The sequence below is a fragment of the Zalophus californianus genome, chromosome 6, assembly GCF_009762305.2.
Source record: "Zalophus californianus isolate mZalCal1 chromosome 6, mZalCal1.pri.v2, whole genome shotgun sequence".
NCBI classification, from domain to species: domain Eukaryota; kingdom Metazoa; phylum Chordata; class Mammalia; order Carnivora; family Otariidae; genus Zalophus; species Zalophus californianus.
This window is the reverse complement of record NC_045600.1, coordinates 104,837,568-104,858,136: the sequence shown is the minus strand read 5'-3', so window position 1 is coordinate 104,858,136 and position 20,569 is coordinate 104,837,568. Positions and strand designations below refer to the sequence as shown.

Below are 20,569 nucleotides of genomic sequence, written 5' to 3'. Positions count from 1 at the left end.
GGGTGAGACAATTTCCTATCTCTTTGAAAAGCTTACTTGTGCTATTTAGAATTTGCCTTACAATGTTCGACCAGGCTATCAAGACTAGACTGTTCTCCGACAGGGAGGTGGGAGCTCTGAGGGGTGAAAGGAGTGCTCTTCTGCCCCAGAAGCATCCCACGTGGCTCTCTGGACAACAGAAACCAGTGAGTGCAGTTGAACAGGAACACTGTCTTGTAACAAGTTAAAAAACACTTATGCCCCTACTTTGTACCCCTCCCCAAGAATTCATAGATGCCAGTGTCAAGAGCTTATCTTTCCCAAGCTGAACGAGTTTTCTACTGGACTTTCCTCCACTCTGATTTCAAACAGCTCTTCCCCTGTCCCACTGTCTTCCAACCTTCCAGCTGAACATGATCTTGTAAAAATACATGCATTGTCCTGGTTTGAACTGTATTTGTTCCATGTCTCTCTCCTGCTACAACTAAGTTGTAAGCTCCTTAAGAGGCAACTAGCCTTCTCTGTTTCTTTTGTATTCCCCAAAGTGCCTAACCCATTGCAAAATGTCGAGTATGTGTTCAAAAAAATCCCAGCTGAGGGAAGATGGCAGTGGTAAAGAGGGAGTTTTGCCTTCAGTCATCCAGGAAAACCGACTACAGAGGCAAGACTAGCTGGAGCAAGTGAGGGAGAGGGGGTCCCACACACTGTAGTCAGGGGTCCTTCAAGGAGCTCGGGGCTACACTGACCGCTCACAGAATGTCACATTCAAAACAGGGCAGTCATCTATCCGCGCCTCAATAAGCCTGAGGGCTGCGCAAGAAAACTCTGGCTCTGAAATCTGTGCTTCATTTCCCTTCCCGGTTAATGGAGCCCAAGGGGGAAGGTGAGGGCCATACCTGGGTAGTTCTGCATCATCACAGCAGGCATGCCCCGGTAGCTCGGGTGGTTGGGGTCATAGGACTGGCTGTAGGAGTAGCCGTGCATGTAAGGGATGTAGGACTGGTGCTGGGTGAGGGGGGAGGACACAGGCACATGGACACTTGGTCGGGGCTCCTTGCTCCCGAGGCGGGATTCCTCAGATGTGGGCAGCTTGCAGTCACTACTTGTGCTTTCCTTCCCATCCTCCTTGGACACAGAGTCCTTACTCCGACTCCTTTCTTCCTTCAATTTGCGGTCCCGCTCCTCTTTCCACCGCTCATCCTCTGACTTAATGTCCGAGTACTTGGCAGGATAGACATACGTCCACATCCGGGGCTCTGCTTCCTAAAAATCACAGAACGAGCACTGAGTGTTGTACAGATAAGAGAGAGATGGCCAGCCCAAGGTCACAGTAGAAACACCACAGCAGGTAATACTAGGCACTCGGGCAGGGTATAATCTTGGCCTCTGTTGATCCTCAATTAGAATGAACTCTGGGCCCTCCTGTTTAAAAAGCCTGCTCCCTCTCTGCCCAAAAGGAAACAAGATGTGGGGAAGGAAAAGGAAAATCCACCAGTGGGTCTTCTCTAGGAGAATATGTGTTCTGGGGAAAGGAGTCTTTGAATAAAAGAAGCTGCTCCCTTTCCAAGGAATTTTAGGTTGTTTCACCTCTTAAGAGCAAGCTCAGGGGCAGAGAGTCATGAGTGCTGCACAGCTCAGAGAAGGGAGGTCTAACGGTGATAACCAAGAAGTAAGGGAAGACTTTCTAAGTCCCATGAGCAGAGCATGATGTGAGACCAAGTTCTTAGTTCTAACTCTACCTATAAAAAAAAAAAATTAAGATTTTATTTTTAAGTAATCTCTACACCCAATGTGGGGTTCGAACTTACAACCCTGAGATCAAGAGTTGCATGCTCCACTGACCGAGCCAGCCAGGGTCCCCACTATAAAATCTTTTAGAAAGTAACTCAGTCTGAGTAGTAACTCCCTCTAGGAAATGGAGAGATCACCATGAACTCACTCCATAGGAACCAAACAGTGGAAGAAACACTGGACTAGGAATTGAGATAACCTGGGTTCTAATCCTGGCTCTGCTAATGAAGTTGCAAGTTACCCTAGACAAATCAAGCTAACTTACCTGGGCCTCTCCTGTCAAATGGGAAAAACAACTTTTACTGATGTAAATGTGCTTTTTAAAAACACAGACATGATTTACAAAGGTAAAGAATCCTTAAAATTATAGATTTCTCCTGCCAATCTGTATTCTGCTGACCCCCTACCTAAGGAGAGCCCTGATTTGTGAGGAAGAGAGAAAGGCTATCAAATAGTATTTCTATTTCCTCCCAGAACAGTTACCTGTCGGTACCAGAGGATTGGATCCACCTCTGCCTGGCGGCCACACTCAGCACCTGCCTTAGCCTCAGAGGCCTCCTTGCCTAGGTGGCTGGCCTCACTCAGCTTCACTTTAAGTCCTTCCGGGGCCTGGCTGGGGAGTTTGGAGGAGTCGTCTAACTTGGGAATAATGACTGACTTGGCAGGGTCAGCCCCTGGCTCCTTGGCCTTCCCGGGTCCTGACTTGACCAGGTCTGTCAGGCTGGGGGCCTTGGTGAGAGTTGGTGGAATCGACGGCTTTTGCTTCCATTCTTCCTTGAGTGTGGCCTCCCGCTCCTTCAGGCCCAGCTCCGCCTTCTTGTCCAGTCCCCGCTGCTGCTCCAGGCTCTGCCGTTTCTGCTGTTCCTCGTACTGCTGCCGGTAAGCCGCGTTCGTGCTCAGGAGGTGGGTGTGGTAACTCTGGTCACTGTAGCCGTACGGGGGCACGTAGGCATACTGGTTGTAGTACAGGGATTGCATGTACATGTTGGGACGCTGCTGGATGACAGAAGGCTGCTGACTGGAACCGCTCAGCTCTGGTTTCTTTTCCTCACAGACATCGTTCTTCACTTTCCCCTCTATGCTCTCAGACTCCTCATCCTTTTTTGTCTTCAGAGCCTGGCTCTCCACTCCCGCCTGGCTGTTGGGGTTCAGAGCCCCTGGGCTGGACTGTGCATAACTTGGAGAGTAGTAACTCTCAAAGCCTTGGTAATAGGGTGAGTCTTTGCTCTGTGGCTGCGGGGGGAAAAGCGTTTTCTTAGCCCCTTCTTTAACCAACTGTTCAGGGTCCTTTGATTTGACACTGTCCACTTTGCCCTCCCCATCCTCCCCGGCATCCGATATGTCCGAGTATGCAGGGCTGTTGGTTTTCACTGAGTTGGCTTCAGCTCCATTCTGGGTCACTACATGTAAGGGAGTCAGGGGCTGGGTAGGGGTGGTGCTATCTAGGCGGCTACTGCCTCCAATTGAAGGGCTGGGGGCATTGTCCGTGAAGCTGTAGATCTTGTCAGCTTCTGCCTTGATGCTAGCCAGTCGGCTTTGGTGGGGGTCTGATGAGCCATTCAGGAGCCCCTCCATCTTCATCCCATCTCCCGATGATTCCCTGAAGGGGCTTTTGCCTTCTTCTGCTCGACACACCTTCCCAGGCGTCAGAGGACTTTCAAGTTCCTTTGAAGACTCCTTCTTTTTTTTGTCTTTCTTTTTCTTGTCCTTGGCTGGAGTCAAGGCAGGGTTAACTGTGAAAGGTTCTCCCATCACAGTGGGCTTGGGCTGAATAGGCTTGAGTTGGGGGCTGTTGGGCATGGCTTGGACCACTGTGGTGGTCAAGCCTGAGGAGGAGCCTGGGCTTGCTGCTGTGAAGGTGGCGGTCTGGAAGGTGTAGATTTGCTGCGGGGGGATGGCAGGGGCAATAGGCCGTGCTGACTTTAAGCTTTTGGAAGGAATCTTTTCAGGCTTCAAGCTAGAGGGTTTTTTACATTTTTCTTTTTCCATACACTTCCTTTCCAAAGAATCAAAGGCATCACTGCTTGTTTCATCCATTACTGAGGGTCCATCATCAGAGCCATCATTTGATAAGGCCCCGAGGTCTGTGTCCCCTTCCCCACTCAGCTTTTTCTTACAGAGGCCTTTTGTGCTGAATTTGCTTGAAGGAGAAGGGCTATGGGGCTCCACGAGCCGAACTTTGGGGGTAGCTGAGCGGGCAGGGGACAAGGAACCTTTTTGTGAGACGGATGCACCATTGCAGCTCCCGAGGTCTGCATGGAGGGTGGGCTCCTCTCCGTACTCACTGTCTCCATCTGCTTCCGGCTTGCTGTCATCATCTGTGTGGGCATGGGCTTGGTGGTACTTAAGTCCATTGATGTGCTTATACTTTTTGTTGCAGTTCGGGTGGGGGCAGTCAATCAGGACTGGAGAGGGACAATTTCTGTCTAGAACAGTGGGTTCCACCTTGGTCCCAGGGATGGGACCGGTGGCTGAGCCCATGGAATTCGTACGGACACGCTTGCTCCCTTTGGAGTCCTCTGAGCTAGAATTCAACTCCATGTCTGAAAGTGGTTTGTTTTTCCGCTTATTAGCTGAGGAAGGGCTGGCCTTGACATCCTCAGAGGTGCTACTGGCAGGTGGGCGATGCTCTGAAGAATTTTGGCTGCCACGACGGCCTTTGCTATTGGCTCCTGCTCGGGTTTTGCTGCTGCTGCTGGTCCCTTTGCTGTCAGAGGCCGTGGCCGTCTCATTGACAGGTGTGTTACTGTTAGGACGCATGCGTTTGCCTCTACCCCGGCCATTGCGCATTTCCAAGTCACTGGTAGGGGAGTCGCAGAACCTTGGCAAAAGGCAAACACAACAGGATATTACTAAGAAAACAACTTCAAACCAGACTGGCAGCTTCCAGAAGAACTGTCTAGATGGTAACTATCATTTTCAATGAATATGATTTGTTAAAGGAACTTCTGAAAGCGTGGGAACTGCATTAAGTGGTGAGCTCCTAGGATGCTATCTGCATGCTAACTGTACATCATTCCCCAACATCTGGGTTCCCCAAACCTGGCAAACTGGGTATAAACAAGCTGTAAAGTGCCATTCACTGAAATGCCAACCGGAAAAGGTCTTTGTGAAACCCACATTGTCTAGCGTTCATAAAACTGAAGATGTTCTTGAGTTTAAACTCCTTGGAGATAGCTACCATCAAAACGCATCATCAATGATTTCTTTACCCATAGACAGACTCCATGGACTTGGTCTCAAGGTGACTACTGGTAGAAGCCAGAATTTGGTAATTCCAGACAAAGGCTTAAATAGGATCTCCTCCCCATCCCTATCCAACCCATCAACACGTAATTCATTTATTCTTCTTGAACGCCTGACCAGTAGAATGCCTTCCCTCATCCCAACACTATCATATTCTTTAAAAGCTGGGTGTCTTAAAAGCTATCCAACTCTAACAGGATGAAGGCACAAGGGATCACTGATTAGGGTGGCTCAGACTAATATATACCAAAAAGCTGTAAAATGCTTACCTGGGGGGTGCCCAATCATGCCGTGTGCAGTCAAGAAGTGTACCTACGTATGTCTTGTTCCTCCATGTTACATTCACCACCAACATCCCTGCAAGACAAAAAGATTCAAATACAGACGAGAGAAACCCTGCTGCCAATGAGAAGAGTATTTTTTCATTTGAGGAGGATTCTGGCTCCTGGAGAAGGGTTTAGGTGGTGCTCTGGGTCCCCATGAGACACACAGGATTGGGCCGAAATATCACTATGGGAACTGCCTATTCAGCTCAATAGATTTATAAGATTTAGTGCCATACTGACATCGGATTTCTCTTTTAAAGAATAAAACATCACAGTTAAAAAGCACTATTTACTGTATTTTCAAACTTTTTATTGATGGGACCATGCTGGGGTGTAACTTACCTTTCTCATTAACATTACAAATTTGAGATGTATCTATGTTGACATGAAAAGCTTAATCAACTTATTTTAACTGTGCTCACCTATGTATGATTTGACTACAATTTTCAAGTTCTCCTACTGATGGATATTTAGGATATTTTGAGCATTTCACTCATAAATGATTATCACAGTGAACACTCCTGTCTTCTTCATATTACTTAAAAATGCTTTTGGATGGATAATAGAGTCATATTTCAAAATTCAAAAGCCAGCAAACAAATCCCAAAATAAATGAAGTGTTCCCTCCTGTCATTGTCATTCAGCCTTCCAGTTCCTGTACTCAGAAACATCCATGGATCCACATATTCCTCCAGAGAGATTTTATACATTTATAAACAAATATACGTTCTTCCTCAAATGGTAGCAATATACAATGTTCTGTACTTTTTTCATCTAAGCATATATTCTGGATCGTTCCGTATCAGTACACATAGAACTACTTCATTTCAAAGGTTGCATCTGAATGATTTCAAATTATACCATAATTTATTTAATCAGTCCCCTGGTGATGGACATTTAGGTTGCTTTACTATTCTGCTATTACAAATAATGCTAATGAATAACCTTGTACAAATGTTTTATCTTACTTATACGAGTATGTCTGTAAGATAAATTCCTGTAAGTAAAACTGTTAATCACAGAGCACTTGTATTTGGATTTTTGATAAATACTGCCAAACTGACATCAAAGAAGATACACTAATTTATACACCCATCAGTAGTGCATGAGAACACTAGCTGTCCTTTTCCTTTGGCAATACAGTGTTCTCAGACTTGTTGATCTTTGCCAACCTGATAGAAGAAAAAGAGTATTTTATGTAGTTTTAATTTAATGCTTATCATGAGTTTGTACATCATATCATTTTAAGACATCATTATGAGATGTATTTCCTTCCTAAGTGAACTGTCTGTTCAAATCCTTTGCTCATTTTTCTACTGAATTATGTAGTTTTTTTCTTATTTGTAACTCTTAATATACTAGAATAAGCCTTTTGTCTGTTGTACAAATCAGGTATTTCCCCCCGGTTTGTCATTTGCTAATGGTGGTTAATGCTCTATAGACATTATTTACCTTTTGTTTTTTTTTAAAGATTTGTTTATTTGAGAGAGAAAGATATAGTGACAGAGAGCACAAGCAGGGAGAGGGAGAAGCAGGCTCCTGCTGAGCGCAGAGCCCGATGCAGGGATTGATCCCAGGACCCTAGGATCATGACCTGAGCCGAAGGCAGACGCTTAACGACTGAGCCACCCAGGCGCCCCTATTTACGTTCTTTTTAAAGAAGGTTTATTTATTTAAGTAATTTCTATACTCAATGTGGGGCTCGAACTCATGACCCTGAGATCAAGAGTTGCATGCTGTACTGACTGAGCCAGCCAGATGCCCCGAAATTATTGACTTTTATGTAGTTACATTTATCAATCTTTTATGGCTTCAGAGTTTTTTGTCCTATTTCAAAAGGCTTTCCTTATTCCATCACTTCATTAATAGATTTTTCTTATGCTTTTAGTACTTTTATAGTTTGATTTTTTATCTTTACATCTTTGATCCATCTGGAATTCAATCTGGTATAAAACTTTTTTTTTTAAAGTAATCTCCATATCCAACATGGGGCTCGAACTCATGACCCAGAGATCAAGAGTCAGATGCTCTACCGACTGAGTTTTTAATTTTGTTTTTGTGGCTTATTTATCCTCTAAAGTATTTTTGGTTAGTTCCACATTTTAATGAAGTCAAATATATTGAGCTTTTCCTTTATGGCTTATGCTTTTTATGTCTTATCACAAAGTCATAAACATTATAACAATGAGACAGTTTAAAGTTATTAACAAGCTATAAATCATTTTTACATGTTTAATGGTAAAACAATGAAAAGGAGAATATGATTTTATGTGAAATTATATGTTATGTGATATGAATAAAGTTTTATTGGAATCATAGCCACACTTACTCATTTATGCATTGTCTATGCCTGATTTCATACCACAGGTTGAGCTGCAACAGAGAGGCTGTATGGCCTGCAAAACCTAAAATATTTACTACCTGGCCCTTTATGAACAAGTTTGGTAGCCCATTTTAGATCTTTTTTCCTTTCAAATATAAGCATGTAAAGGTATGAATTTCCCTCACAGCCTACATTAGCTGCATTTCACAAGCTTTGATATGTTTTCATGATCATTCAGGTCAAAACATTTTTTTTTTTTAAAGATTTTATTTATTTATTTGTCAGAGAGAGACAGCACAAGAGGGAACACAAGCGGGGGAGTGGGAGAGGGAGAAGCAGGCCTCCCACCGAGCAGGGAGCCTGATGTGGGGCTCGATCCCAGGACCCTGGGACCATGACCCGAGCCAAAGGCAGACGCTTAACGACTGAGCCACCCAGGCGCCCCATAAATAAAATTTTAAAAAAAACAAAACAAAACACAAAAACACACAAAAAAAACCCAGTTCTATCCATTACTCAGTGCTCACCATGATAAGTATACTCATTTCTTGGCTCTCCTTCCTCCCAACCTCAGATAAAAAACAAAGAAACTACTAAAAAAGCCAAGCTTTCATTTTTTTCAGGTCTCTTAAAACAGTACTCGTACATCTGCTTTCTAGTTTCCAAAGTTCTACTGATTATATTTGTTTGCAGTAGTCTTGTCTGTTTTTAAAAAAATTTTTTTAATTTTTATTTTTAAAAAAGATTTTATTTATTTGCCAGAGAGAGAGCACAAGCAGGGAGTGGCAGGCAGAGGGAGAAGCAGGCTCCCCGCTGAGCTCCTTGGAGCCCAATGTGGGACTCGATCCCAGGACCCTGAGATCATGACCCGAGCTGAAGGCAGATGCTTAACCGAATGAGCCACCCAGGCGTCCCTTTTTTTTTTTTTTTAAGATTTATTTATTTTATTTGAGAGAGACAGAGACAGCACACATGAGTGAGTGCACACCAGTGGGGGTAGGGGCGGAAGGAAAGGGAGACTCTCCAGCAGGCTCCCCCTGTGGGCTTGATCCCAAGACGCTGAGATCATGACCAGAGCCGAAGTTGGACACTTAACTGACTGAACCACCCAGGCACCCCAGTCTTACCTGTTTTTTAAAAAAACCTGTGAGTCCTGGGATCGAGCCCCACATCGGGCTCTCTGCTCGGCGGGAAGCCTGCTTCTCCCTCTCCCACTCCCCCTGCTTGTGTTCCCTCTCTTGCTGTGTCTCTCTCTGTCAAATAAATAAAATCTTTAAAAAAAAAAACAAAAACCTGTGAGTTTATACCTTAAAAACAAAATCCCTTTACTGACATTTGAATGAATTATAAAGGGAGAAACTGGAAGGTAAATATGTACTTTCAATCTACCATGTTTAACTAAAGTAATGCACTTACTTTTATTTATCTGTTATATTACAAATGTACAAACTACCTAGACAGGTTTCTAATTAGAATCTAATTCAGAAAAATTACCACCTATTATATATTCATTTACTGTCTCTCTGCCATTCTTTCAATCTCTTTTATCCCCTAGGACTCATACCTGGTATGTGTTAGAGCCTCTCAAGCCATTATCTCTCTATTTAAATTGATCTCTCGTGTATTTTTTCTCTTTGTGTTTGATTCTCCCAATTTATAATTTGTTCCTAGAATTTATCTAAGGTATTGAGTTAAAAAAATTTTCAATGACTATAATATGTATTTCAAAGATTGTCATTTTCAAAATTTTAAACTGGTTAATTTTTCATATCTATATAACATTAATTTCTGGCTCTTTGGTTCACAGCTTTTTTTATCTTTTTTAAGATTTTATTTATTTATTTGACAGAGAGAGAGAGAGAAAGAGCACAAGCAGGGGGAGCGGCAGGCAGAGGGAGAAGGAGAGCAGGTTCCAGCGGAGCAGGGAGCCCCATGTGGGGCTTGATCACAGGACCACTGAGATCATGACCTGAGCCAAAGGCAGACACTTAAACTGACTGAGCCCCCAGGCGCCCCAGACTTATTACAGTCTTTATTTGACTATACCATACAATAATTTCATTAGGTGTTCATTCAATTCCTGGTGGTTAAGTTTTTAAAATCACTTTTTACATTTTGAGATAATTACAGAGTCACATACAGTTGTAAGAAATAATAGAGGCCCCAATGTACCCTCACTCAGTTTCCCCTAATGGCAACATCTTGCAAAACTATAGTATTATATCCCAACCAGGAGTCTAACATTGACACATGAAGATACAAAATATGTCCATCAACACAAGGATACCTCCTGTTGCCCTTTTTACAGCTTCACTCATTCCCTCTCACACTCATCCCCCCTTAATTCCTGACAACTACTAATCTGTCACCCATTTCTATAATTTTGTCATTTTAATAATGTTATATAAATGGAATCACACAGCATATAACCTTTTGGGACTGTCGTTCCCCACCCCCCAGCATATAATTATCTGGAGATTGATCCAACTTGTTGCATGTATCAACAGTTCAGTCTTTTTTATTGGTGAGTGGTATTCCCCAATATGGATGTACCAGTTTGTTTTACCATTTACCTGGTGAATGTGAAGGACATCTGGGTTGTTTCCAGTTTTTGGCTATTATGAATAAAGCTGCTATAAACGTTTGTGTACAGGGTTTTAGTGAATTTGAGTTTTCATCTAAGATAAATACCCAGGAGTGTAATTACTGGATCATATTATAGTTGCATATTTAGTTTTTTAAGAAACTGCCAAACTGGGGTGCCTGGGTGGCTCAGTCGGTTAAGTGACTGCCTTCAGTTTGGGTCATGATCCCAGTGTTCTGGGATCGAGCCCCACATCGGGCTCCCTGCTCGGTGAGAAGCCTGTTTCTTTCTGCCTGCCACTCCCCCAGCTTGTACTCTCTCTCGGACAAATAAATAAATAAATAAGATCTTAAAAAAAAAAAAAAGGAACTGCCGAACTGTTTTCCAGTGTAGCTGTATTATTTTACATTCCCACCAGCCATGCATGAGAGATCCAGGTTCACTGCAGCTTTGCCAGTATTTGGCATTAACTTTTAATTTTAGCCATTCTAACACTGTGTAGTAATGTCTCATATTGTAGTTTTAATTTGCATTTCTGTAATGGCTAATGATGTTGAACATCTTTTTATGTGATCTGCCATCTACATATCCTCTTTGGTGAAATATCTGTTCAGGTCTTTAGCCCATTTTCTGATTGGATTGTTTTCTACTGTTGAGTTTCAAGAGTTCTTTATATATTCTGGATACTAGTCCTTTGTTGGGCATCTTCTTCTATTCTCTAGCTTGGCTCTTCACATCTTAACAAGGTCTTACACAGACCAAACATTTTTAATTTTGATGAAATACAATTTATCCATTTCCTCTTTTATGACTGTGCTCTTGGTGTCAAGTCTAACAACTCTTTCCCTAACCCTACTCTTTGCCTACTGAAGATTTTCCTTTAGGTTTATGTTTTCTGTTTAAGTCCTTGATCCATTCAGAGTTAGTTTTTTATATGAGATTCTTTTTCCTTTGTTTTGGCCCAGGATGTCCACTTTTTCCAACACCAGTTGTTGAAAAGGCTATCTTTCATCCCAAGAACTGCTTTTGCACCTTTGCCAAAATCAGCTGGGTATATTTGTGTGTCTATTCTGGGTTCTCTGTTTTGTTCCACTGGTCTGTGTCTATCTGTCTGCCAATATCACAGCCTTGATTACTGTGGCTATAAAATAAGTCTTGAAATCAGGTGGTCTGATTCCTCCTACTTTATTCTTTCTGTCTTAGCTATCTGTGTTCCTTTGGCCTCCCCCTATGAATTTTATACGTTGAATTTTGGTAATTTTATATCTACATTTTTTTATTTTTGGTCTACATTTTATGTCTACATCTACAAAATATCTTGCTAGAATTCTGATAGGAATTAACATTAAACTTGAGTATCAATTTGAGAAAATTTGACATCTTTACTATGTACTCCTCATTCATTTAGATCTTCTGATTTCTTTTATCAGCTTTGTATAGTTTCCGCACATAAATCTTGTAGGTATTTTGTTAGATTTACATCTAAGGATTTCACTTAGAAAAAAAAGATTTTATTTATTTATTTTAGAGCTGGGGAGTGCACAAACAGGGAAAAGAGCAGAGGGAGAGGGATAAGCATACTCCACACTGAGTGCAGAGCCTGGCGTGGGCTTGGTCCCATGATCCTGAGATCATGACCTGAGCCAAAATCAAGAGTTGGATGCTTAACCAACTGAGCCTCCCAAGTGCCCCAAGGATTTCACTTTTTTGAGCTATTGTGAATGGTATTGTATTTTTAATTTCAGTGTCTATATGTTCGTAACTAGCATATAGATCTAGAATTGATTTTTGTATGTTCATCCTATATTCTACAACCTAGTTAAACTCACTCATTAGTTCTAAGAGTTTTTTATATACTCACTGAGATTTTTCTATTTAGACAATCATGGAACATGCAAATAAGTATACTTGTATTTCTTCCTTTCTGATCTGCATGTCTTTTATTTCCTTTTCTTGCCTTGTTGCACTAGCTAGAACTTCCAGCATGACCATGTTGAACAAGGGTAGTGAGAACAGACATCCTTGCCTTGTTCCTGTTCTTACTGGGGTAAACATTCAGTCTTTCATTCTGAAGTATAATGTTTGGCTCTATGTTGGGGATACGAGGCTAAAAGAAAACCCAGAGAATTTACCATCATGTTGTTCCACAGGATTTGAGATCCCTAGATGGTCTACCTTCTTTCCCCCACCTTCCCATTCTTTTTTTTTTAAGATTTTGTTTGTCAGAGAGAGAGCGAGAGAGAGAGCATGAGTAGGGGGAGGGGCAAAGGGAAAGGGAGAGAAGGAGGCTCCCCACTGAGCAAGGAGCCTGATATGGGGAACCTGGGATCATGACCTGAGCCAAAGTCAGATGCTTAACCGACTGAGCCACCCAGGTGCTCCCTGAACAGGTTATTTTATTTTATTTTATTTTATTTATTTATTTATTTATTTTTTTAAAGATTTTATTTATTTATTTGACATTGAGAGACACAGTGAGAGAAGGAACACAAGCAGGGAGAGTGGCAGAGGGAGAAGCAGGCTTCCCGCCGAGCAAGGAGCCCGATGTGGGGCTCGATCCCAGGACCCTGGGATCATGACCTGAGCCGAAGGCAGATGCTTAACGACTGAGCCACCCAGGCGCCCCTGAACAGGTTATTTTAATGGCCTGTGCCATTAGAAGAAATTTAGGATATCATAGTTCTAATCATTGTACCAGAACAGAAGGCAGCTTGATACACTTCTTCACAACTCCTTAGGCTTCCCTCCTCCCCCAGTCAATTAACTTTTGGAAGTCTCCTTTCATGAGGCTGGTTGGGGGATGGCATCTCCCCTGGCTTCAAGTTCTCTTTAAGGGGCATTTTAGTATCTAGTTACTGCTCAAAAACTCGTCTCTCAGGCACCATTCTCTATTCACTGGAGGCCAGCAGGCCCACAGTTTCAGCTTCACCCAGTGACTGTATCTCTATTTTTGGTCCATGAAGGTGGTTATTTTGTTCTTGGGCCCAAATGTGTTGATTTCCACTTTATATATTTTATTTCTTACTATGTGTCTGGAACACAGGGGATGTGTCAAAAGTTAGAACACAGTAAATAATTTTGTTAAAGACTTAATTATTTATTTGACAGAGAGAGAGAGGGAACACAAGCAGGGGGGAGTGGGAAAGGGAGAAGCAGGCTTCCCGCAGAGCAGGGAGCCCGACGCAGGGCTCGATCCCAGGACCCTGGGATCACGACCTGAGCCAAAGGCAAATGCCTAACGACTGAGTCACCCAGGCACTCCTGAACACAGTAAATCATCTTGATTGGAAGTCCCAAAGCACATTTTCTATGTAATTTATCTATAGAGTAAGTCTGGGGACTCTAGAATTAGCCTTTTCTTTGTCTTTGGTCATACACTAATAAAATACTATTTCACCCAGCACTCCCAGGGCATATCTGTAGTAATTCACCTATATTCATTTTCTTCTTTGATGTGGAATGCTGTCTAAAGATCAATGGACTTGGAATGAGAAAACCTTAGTCCAAATCCTCACTCTGTTACAGTGTAACCTTGGTCAAGTCACTTAACCTCTATGACACTCAGATTTTTAATCAATACTCCTGGATTAAAATGGAAATAAATAAGATTGTTAAATTAGATAACTAGCCCAAAGTAGGCTTTCAATAAGTCAAAGAGAATCCTTTAGACAAAACCATAGGATATCAGTACTTGAACCCTGAACTCTTGAGCAAGGCTTTAAATAAGATCTTATTCAGTCCCTGTTTTCTTTCAAATCCAATTTTAGGATGCATGATCATAAAGCCAGATCAGACAAGGGAGTTGGAAAAAGAAAAAGAAAAAAAAAAAAAAAAAAAAAAAAAGGATTACCCTACCAGAAAATCTCACTAATGAAATCAGGGCAGAAAAGAACTTTGGTTTAGCCAAATGGATTCTAATTCAAACAGTTATCGCACATCTATTATGTGCTAGGTGTTTTCATACTCATCAAATATTCACTTTTTTGAACAAGGCAGGCCATATAGAGAAAGGACAATCCTTCCAACAATCCTGGTCATATAGTGACTGTTAGAGCGACTTTGGAAACAAGGAAATGAGAGCCAAGAAAGGTTAAGTAATTTATCAAAGGTCTCATTATTTATTAGCAGTCAAGGTATCTGTATCTGCACAGTTATCTGTAATGGATTGAGTCTTTACATAACTTCCTTAAAATGCCCCTTTATTTTCATCTTAGATAAAAGACACATACAGGATTGCAGGGGACCATCCAGAGAGGAAAGGGACAGAAATCCTACCCCTTTCCTGGGCCCTGACATCTTAACGGAAATGGCAAACCTCTTAGGAAGGCAATTAGGCTAAATTCTCTATGGCCATTAGCAAAGTGAATTCAAATGGATGTCTCCGCCCAGGGATGGGCTCCTCTGATTACTGCATTACCAATCTGAATAGGAAAAGAGTCCATTTATTTCTAGACGATGTAAGACTTAAGAGATAGGCACCTCATTAATAAGGGCAGATGAGCACAGCTGTACAGAGAAAGCAGCCATACAATTTGAAGATAAATGTTACTCCTACTCTTGACACAGCTGGGCAGGAACACATGTTTATAAATCTGTCTTCTTCCTCTGGTATAATCTGCAAACCTTAGCAATAATGAATGAGCCGAAAAGAAGACAGGTCAGACAGAATGCTGGAAATGGGACAGGGGAAGTGGAAAAATTCTAATATGGAAAAACAAAATGGAGGCTTGTTTAAATGTCAAAGCAAACACATTTTTCTGAAGTGTAACTCTCTCTCCCTACAAGGTTCCGAGTTGAGACAGCTGGAAGAGTAAGAGGACAGGAAGGAAAAAGCAGAAAATAACACTTAACAGACTTAGTTTCTCTATTAGGGCAGCATGTAGGCTGAAGAGAAAGAGAAAAATTGATTTCCATTTTAGAAAGTTTTTTTTTTTTAATCAGATCTGCACTTTATTGAAGTTGTTTGTTTTTTTTTTTGTTTGTTTGTTAAGTAATCTCTACACCCAACATGTGGTTTGAACACATGACCCCAAGATCAAGAGTCGCATGCTCTACCGACTGAGCCAGCCAGGCACTCCTGAAAGCTTCCTATTTAAATCAGTGTTCACAAAATAAGGAAAGGCTTAGCATATTTAAAGATAATAATGCTAAAAATAGTAGTAATAAATAGTGCTTTGTTTCTCTAGGTGGTTATTTTCCAAGGGTCTTACAGACATAATCTCATTAAACATAACTGAATTTCAAAGTGCCTAGTATTCTCTCTTCTTACAGGTGATGGATACTGGAGCAAAGCAAAGGGGAAATGACTTAGTATGAGGCAGCAGTCAGGTTCTGCCAGGCTGCAGGAAGAGTGATGCTGAGAAAAAACTCAATCCCAAAGTAGCACTGCTTTGTTTCAGAGGATAATTCAAAGCCTCAAAACAGTTGCACAGCCAAGACTGATCCAAGCACAATAGTGGAAAGAGTAAATTTTACCTCCGGGGCCCTCATTTTTATCACTTCTGTTAGGACCTTGTTTCTGTCAGGGATCTTGTACCTTCATGCTCAGGTGACTCTTTTGTTTTTTGGGTTTTGGGGTTTTTATTTTTGTTTGTTTTACACATTTTTAAAAAGATTTTATTTATTTGAGAGAGAGCACTCAGGGGCAGGAGCAGAGGGGAAAGTGAGAGGGAGAGAATCTCAGGCAGACTCCCTGCTGAGCGCAGAGCCCAAAGCTGCTGATCCCAGGACTCCGAGATCATGCCCTGAGCCAAAGTCAGATGCTCAACCAACAGCCACCCAGGTGCCCCCTGACATTACCTTTCAAAAGCACATGCTCTTTGACCCAACAAATCCTCGTGTGGTATTTACCCATAAATATTCTCAGTGTAAAATATGAATGAGGTATTTGCTGCAGCAGTGTTTAATAGCAAAAAATGGGAACCAAACTAAATGTCCTTCAATGAGGGACCAATTAAAGCCATTTTTGTACATCCACACAATGGGATACTATGCAGCTGTTAAAAAAAATGAAGCAACTATAAATAAATTGCTATGGAACAAATGCTAAGATACACAGATGAGTGAAAAAGAAGATACAGAACAGTAACCATATGTTACCATCTGTGTAAGAATAAGTATATAAATAGGTATTTATGAATGCATAGAAGGTGTCTGGAAGGATAAATAAACTAGCAATAGCAGTCTTGTCCAGGGAGGGAAACTGGGTGGCTGGGACTCAGGCAAGGGAAATTTTTCACTGCATATTCATTTTACCTTTGAGTTTTGCACCATATGCATGTCTTATGTATTAAATAAAAATAAACATAAAAAGGCATTAATTCTGGTAGGAGAATTTCAAAGATGTTCTAAAAATTCTTTTAGGGGCACACGGGTGGCTCAGTTGGTTAAGTGTCCAACTCTTGATTTTGGCTCAGGTCATGATCTCAGGGTTATGAGGTCCAGCCCCGCTTGATTTTCTCTCTTCCTCTCCTTCTGCCCCTCCACACCAACCCATTCTCTAAAAAACAAAAAACAAACAAAAAAACAACAAAAAACTCCTTATAGGCAAAAGTGCAGGCAATACTGGACTTGAAAAGGGCATATAAGTGGCAGGGTAGACACTATCTCTGGAAAAAAAAACCTGTCTCATTTCCTCTGTATGGGCAACTTCTCTTTACTCAAGTATCAGAGTGATTGTGGCAGTTTTAAAGTATGTCTACAAATTCTTTGGTATTTCTCCCTTCAAAAAGGTGAGGCCTAATTCTCCTCACCTTGAGTGTGGGTTACCTAGCAACTTGCTTCTAATAAACAGAATGCGGTGGAAGCAATGTGCATGACTTAGATATAAAAGGGATTGTGGTCTCCTCCTTGCTTTTTCTCTTGGATTACTTCTCTTAGGGAAGCCAGCTGCTTGATCTGAGGACACTCCAGCACGCCACCCTATGGAGAGGTCCATGAGACTAGAAACTGAGGCCTCCTGCTAACAGCCATGTGAATGAACCAACTTGGAAGAGGATCCTCCAGGGTTAGATAGGCTTTCAGATGATAGGAGTCCCAGGTAGCATCTTGACTGCAACCCCACGAGAGACCCTGAGACAGAACCAGTCACCTAAGCCACTCCTGGATTCTTGACACATGGAAACTATAGTAGAGATAATATTTATTTATGCTTTGGGGGTAATTTGTTACTTTATAATAGATAACCTAGAGCAGTGTCTTACCCTGAGTAGACAAAGAATTCATTTAACTTATTACTTCCTGGAGCAAATATTTACTGAGCGTCTATTATTTGCCAGGCATTATGCTAAGTATTGAAGTTACAAAAAACAGCTACAAAGACACTGAGGTCCATTCCTGGGCTGGGAGCAAATATGTATTAAAAGCCTACTCTGTGGGGCACCTGGGTGGCTCAGTCGTTAAGCGTCTGCCTTCGGCTCAGGTCATGGTCCCAGGGTCCTGGGGATCGAGCCCCGCATTGGGCTCCCTGCTCCGCGGGAAGCCTGCTTCTCCCTCTCCCACTCCCTCTGCTTGTGTTCCCTCTCTTGTTGTGTCTCTCTCTGTCAGATAAATAAAATCTTAAAAAAAAAAAAAGAATTAAAAAAAATATTTAAAAAAAAGCCTACTCTGTGGAATTCACTGGACGAGGTACTGAAGAACAAAGGTTAATAAGGCCAGCTGCCTGTCCTCAACACAAGGGACTGATAAAGGGAAAGGGCAGGGGAAGAGCTCACAAGTTACTCCAATAGACTTAAGTTTTCAAATGGAAATATAAGCATTTGCCTATGTGCTATGTTTTTAAATTTAATTTATTTATTTGAGAGAGAGATAGCAAGAGAGAGCATGAGCAGGGGAGAGAGGGAGAAGCAGGCTCCCCACTGAGCAGGGAGCCCAACACGGGGCTCAATTTCAGGACCCCAGGATCATAACCTGAGCCAAAGTCAGACGCTTAACCGACTGAGCCACCCAGGTGCCCCACCTATGTGGTACTTTTTCTTATTTCAATCCCAATTTTCAATCCTGGTTGATGCTGACAACTACTCCCTGGATAAAAGGCAGGTTAGCATGCATGTATCTCTTTCTCATTCATTCATTCAACAAATGAACACCTACCTACTCTGGGCCAGTCACCGTTCTGAAATGATGGGATATAGCAATGCACAAAACTGACAGTCCTTGCTCTTACGTGAAACTTACATTCAAACGATGGGAGACAATGAACAAGTAAATACATGTTAGACAGTGGTAAGCCCTATGGAGAAAAATCAAACAGAAGTAGACGAAAAGAGAATGTGAGGGGTGGGGATGTTGCTATTTTATTTTTATTTATTTTATTTTATTTTATTTTAAATATTTTATTTATTTATTTGAGAGAGCGAGAATGAGAGAGAGAGCGAGCACATGAGAGGGTGGAGGGTCAGAGGGAGAAGCAGACTCCCTGCTGAGCAGGGAGCCCGATGTGGGACTCGATCCCGGGACTCCAGGATCATGACCTGAGCCGAAGGCAGTCGCTTAACCAACTGAGCCACCCAGGTGCCCGGGATGTTGCTATTTTATAAAGGAGGTCAAGAAAAGCCTTATTGAGAAGGTGACATTCAAGCTGAGATACTTGACAGAGGGGAGAGAGTGAGCTGTGTGGAGATTAAAATGAAGAACGTTTTAGGCATAGGAAAATGCAGGCCCTGTAATGGGAATGTGTCTGGCATGTTTTGAGGAACAGCAAAGTAGATATGAGGGTATAGGGGAGTTAGAAAAAGAGATGAAGTCAAGGACATGAAGGCAGGCCAGATCATGTAGATCAGGGGTTGAGGGACACAAACAGGCAGGAGACTGGATTTGGCACTGAGGCATAGCTTCCTGACCCCTAACTCCATGCAGGGCAAATGGTGGAAGCCAGAGGGAGACAGTATATATGCCCAGACTTCGGCCTCAGCATGCATTCTCGCACTGAAACAAAGCTATAAGTGAGACCTGAGATATTTTATTGCTATTTGGCACTCAAAACTTATTTGTTAAATAAATAAAATGAAAAAGCAGTTTGGAACCCAAAATAACAACTATTTAACTGTTTCTACAGAAAAATGGTTTGAGTCCCCAAAAAATGTTTTGAAGATTAACTCTGGAATACAAGCCATTTATAAGCTGAGGACTCTCCATATACAGAGGATATTTCAATCTTTTTCTTGATGACCCAGGGAATCATACTAGCTATAATTGCCTATGGTGCAGTAAAAGAGATGTCCCTTTAAAGGTTTGGTGCCTGGCTGGCTCATTGGGTGGAGCATGATCTCAGGTTGTGAGTTTGAGCCCCATGATGGGAGTAAAGTTTACTTAAAAACAAAACAAAACAAAACAAACCTATTTAAAAAAAGGTTACTGGAGTATTAAGAGTTAATGACCCTCTATTAATTGTAACCAAATTTCTCTGTTGAGTTTTTGCGTTTGGCTTTTTAGACTCCTCTGGTTGTCAGCAGTCACTTTTTCTTATCATTAATTAACATGTCTACCTTTCACAGTAGCAATCCTTCCCTTATCACCAACTTTTGTATCTCATCCAACTTCCTTCTTGTAATCTATTCTAGAGGAAATCAGGGAGTCAACACTGAGATAGCTCAATCATCAGACCTATAGGTCCTCTTATCTGACTTCATGGCCGCATATATCCCACATCCATTAATGTCATGATTCTCTTAAGAGTCTGTTATATTTGAATTCAAAGTTCATGGGGAGGGGCGCCTGGCTGGCTCAGTCGGTAAAGCATTCGACCCAGGGTTGTGAGTTTGAGCCCCAAGTTGTGTGTAGAGATTGCTTTAAAAAAAAAAATCTTTTTTTTTTTTTTATGATTTTATTTGTCATAGAGAAAGTGTGTACACACAAGCAGGGGGAGTGGTAAGCAGAGGCAGAGGGAGAAGCAAGCTCCCCACTGAGCAAGGAGGCCAATGTGGGACTCGATCCTAGGACCCTGGGATCATGACCTGAGCCAAAGGCAGCCGCTTAATCAACTGAGACACCCAGGTGTCCCTAAAAATAAAAAAAAATCTTTAAAAACCAGTAACAACAAAAAATAAAGTTCATGGGGAAAAATTCTATCGCTGGTAGACAAAGGAATCAGCACAGGAGCAGGGACAGAGGGAGAGGGAGAAGCAGACTCCCCCGCTGAGCAGGGAGCCCAATGTAGGGCTTGTTCCCAGGACCCTGGGATCATGACCTGAGCTGAAGGCAGACGCTTAACCAACTGAGCCACCCAGGTCCCCTACTTCTGCCTTTTTATAGAGACGTTAACAAAGCTGCTGCTACCTTCATGCTTGGAGACAGAAAGCTGGGGACCAGCCAGTTCTACCA

General features: G+C 42.1%; 1 protein-coding gene across 2 annotated transcripts in view; it reads right to left on the bottom strand.

Moving 5' to 3' along the window:
• The window catches only part of ZNF609 (zinc finger protein 609), a 210,677-nt gene that overhangs the window by 6,329 nt on the left and 183,779 nt on the right, over positions 1-20,569 (bottom strand). For both annotated transcript variants that reach the window (XM_027569695.1, XM_027569696.1), the window contains exons 4-6: positions 5,286-5,373; positions 2,254-4,591; positions 876-1,242 (exon numbers count right to left, since the gene is read on the bottom strand). In XM_027569695.1, coding sequence (XP_027425496.1) covers positions 876-1,242; positions 2,254-4,591; positions 5,286-5,373 — 2,793 coding nt within the window. The remainder of the gene's footprint in view (positions 1-875; positions 1,243-2,253; positions 4,592-5,285; positions 5,374-20,569) is intronic.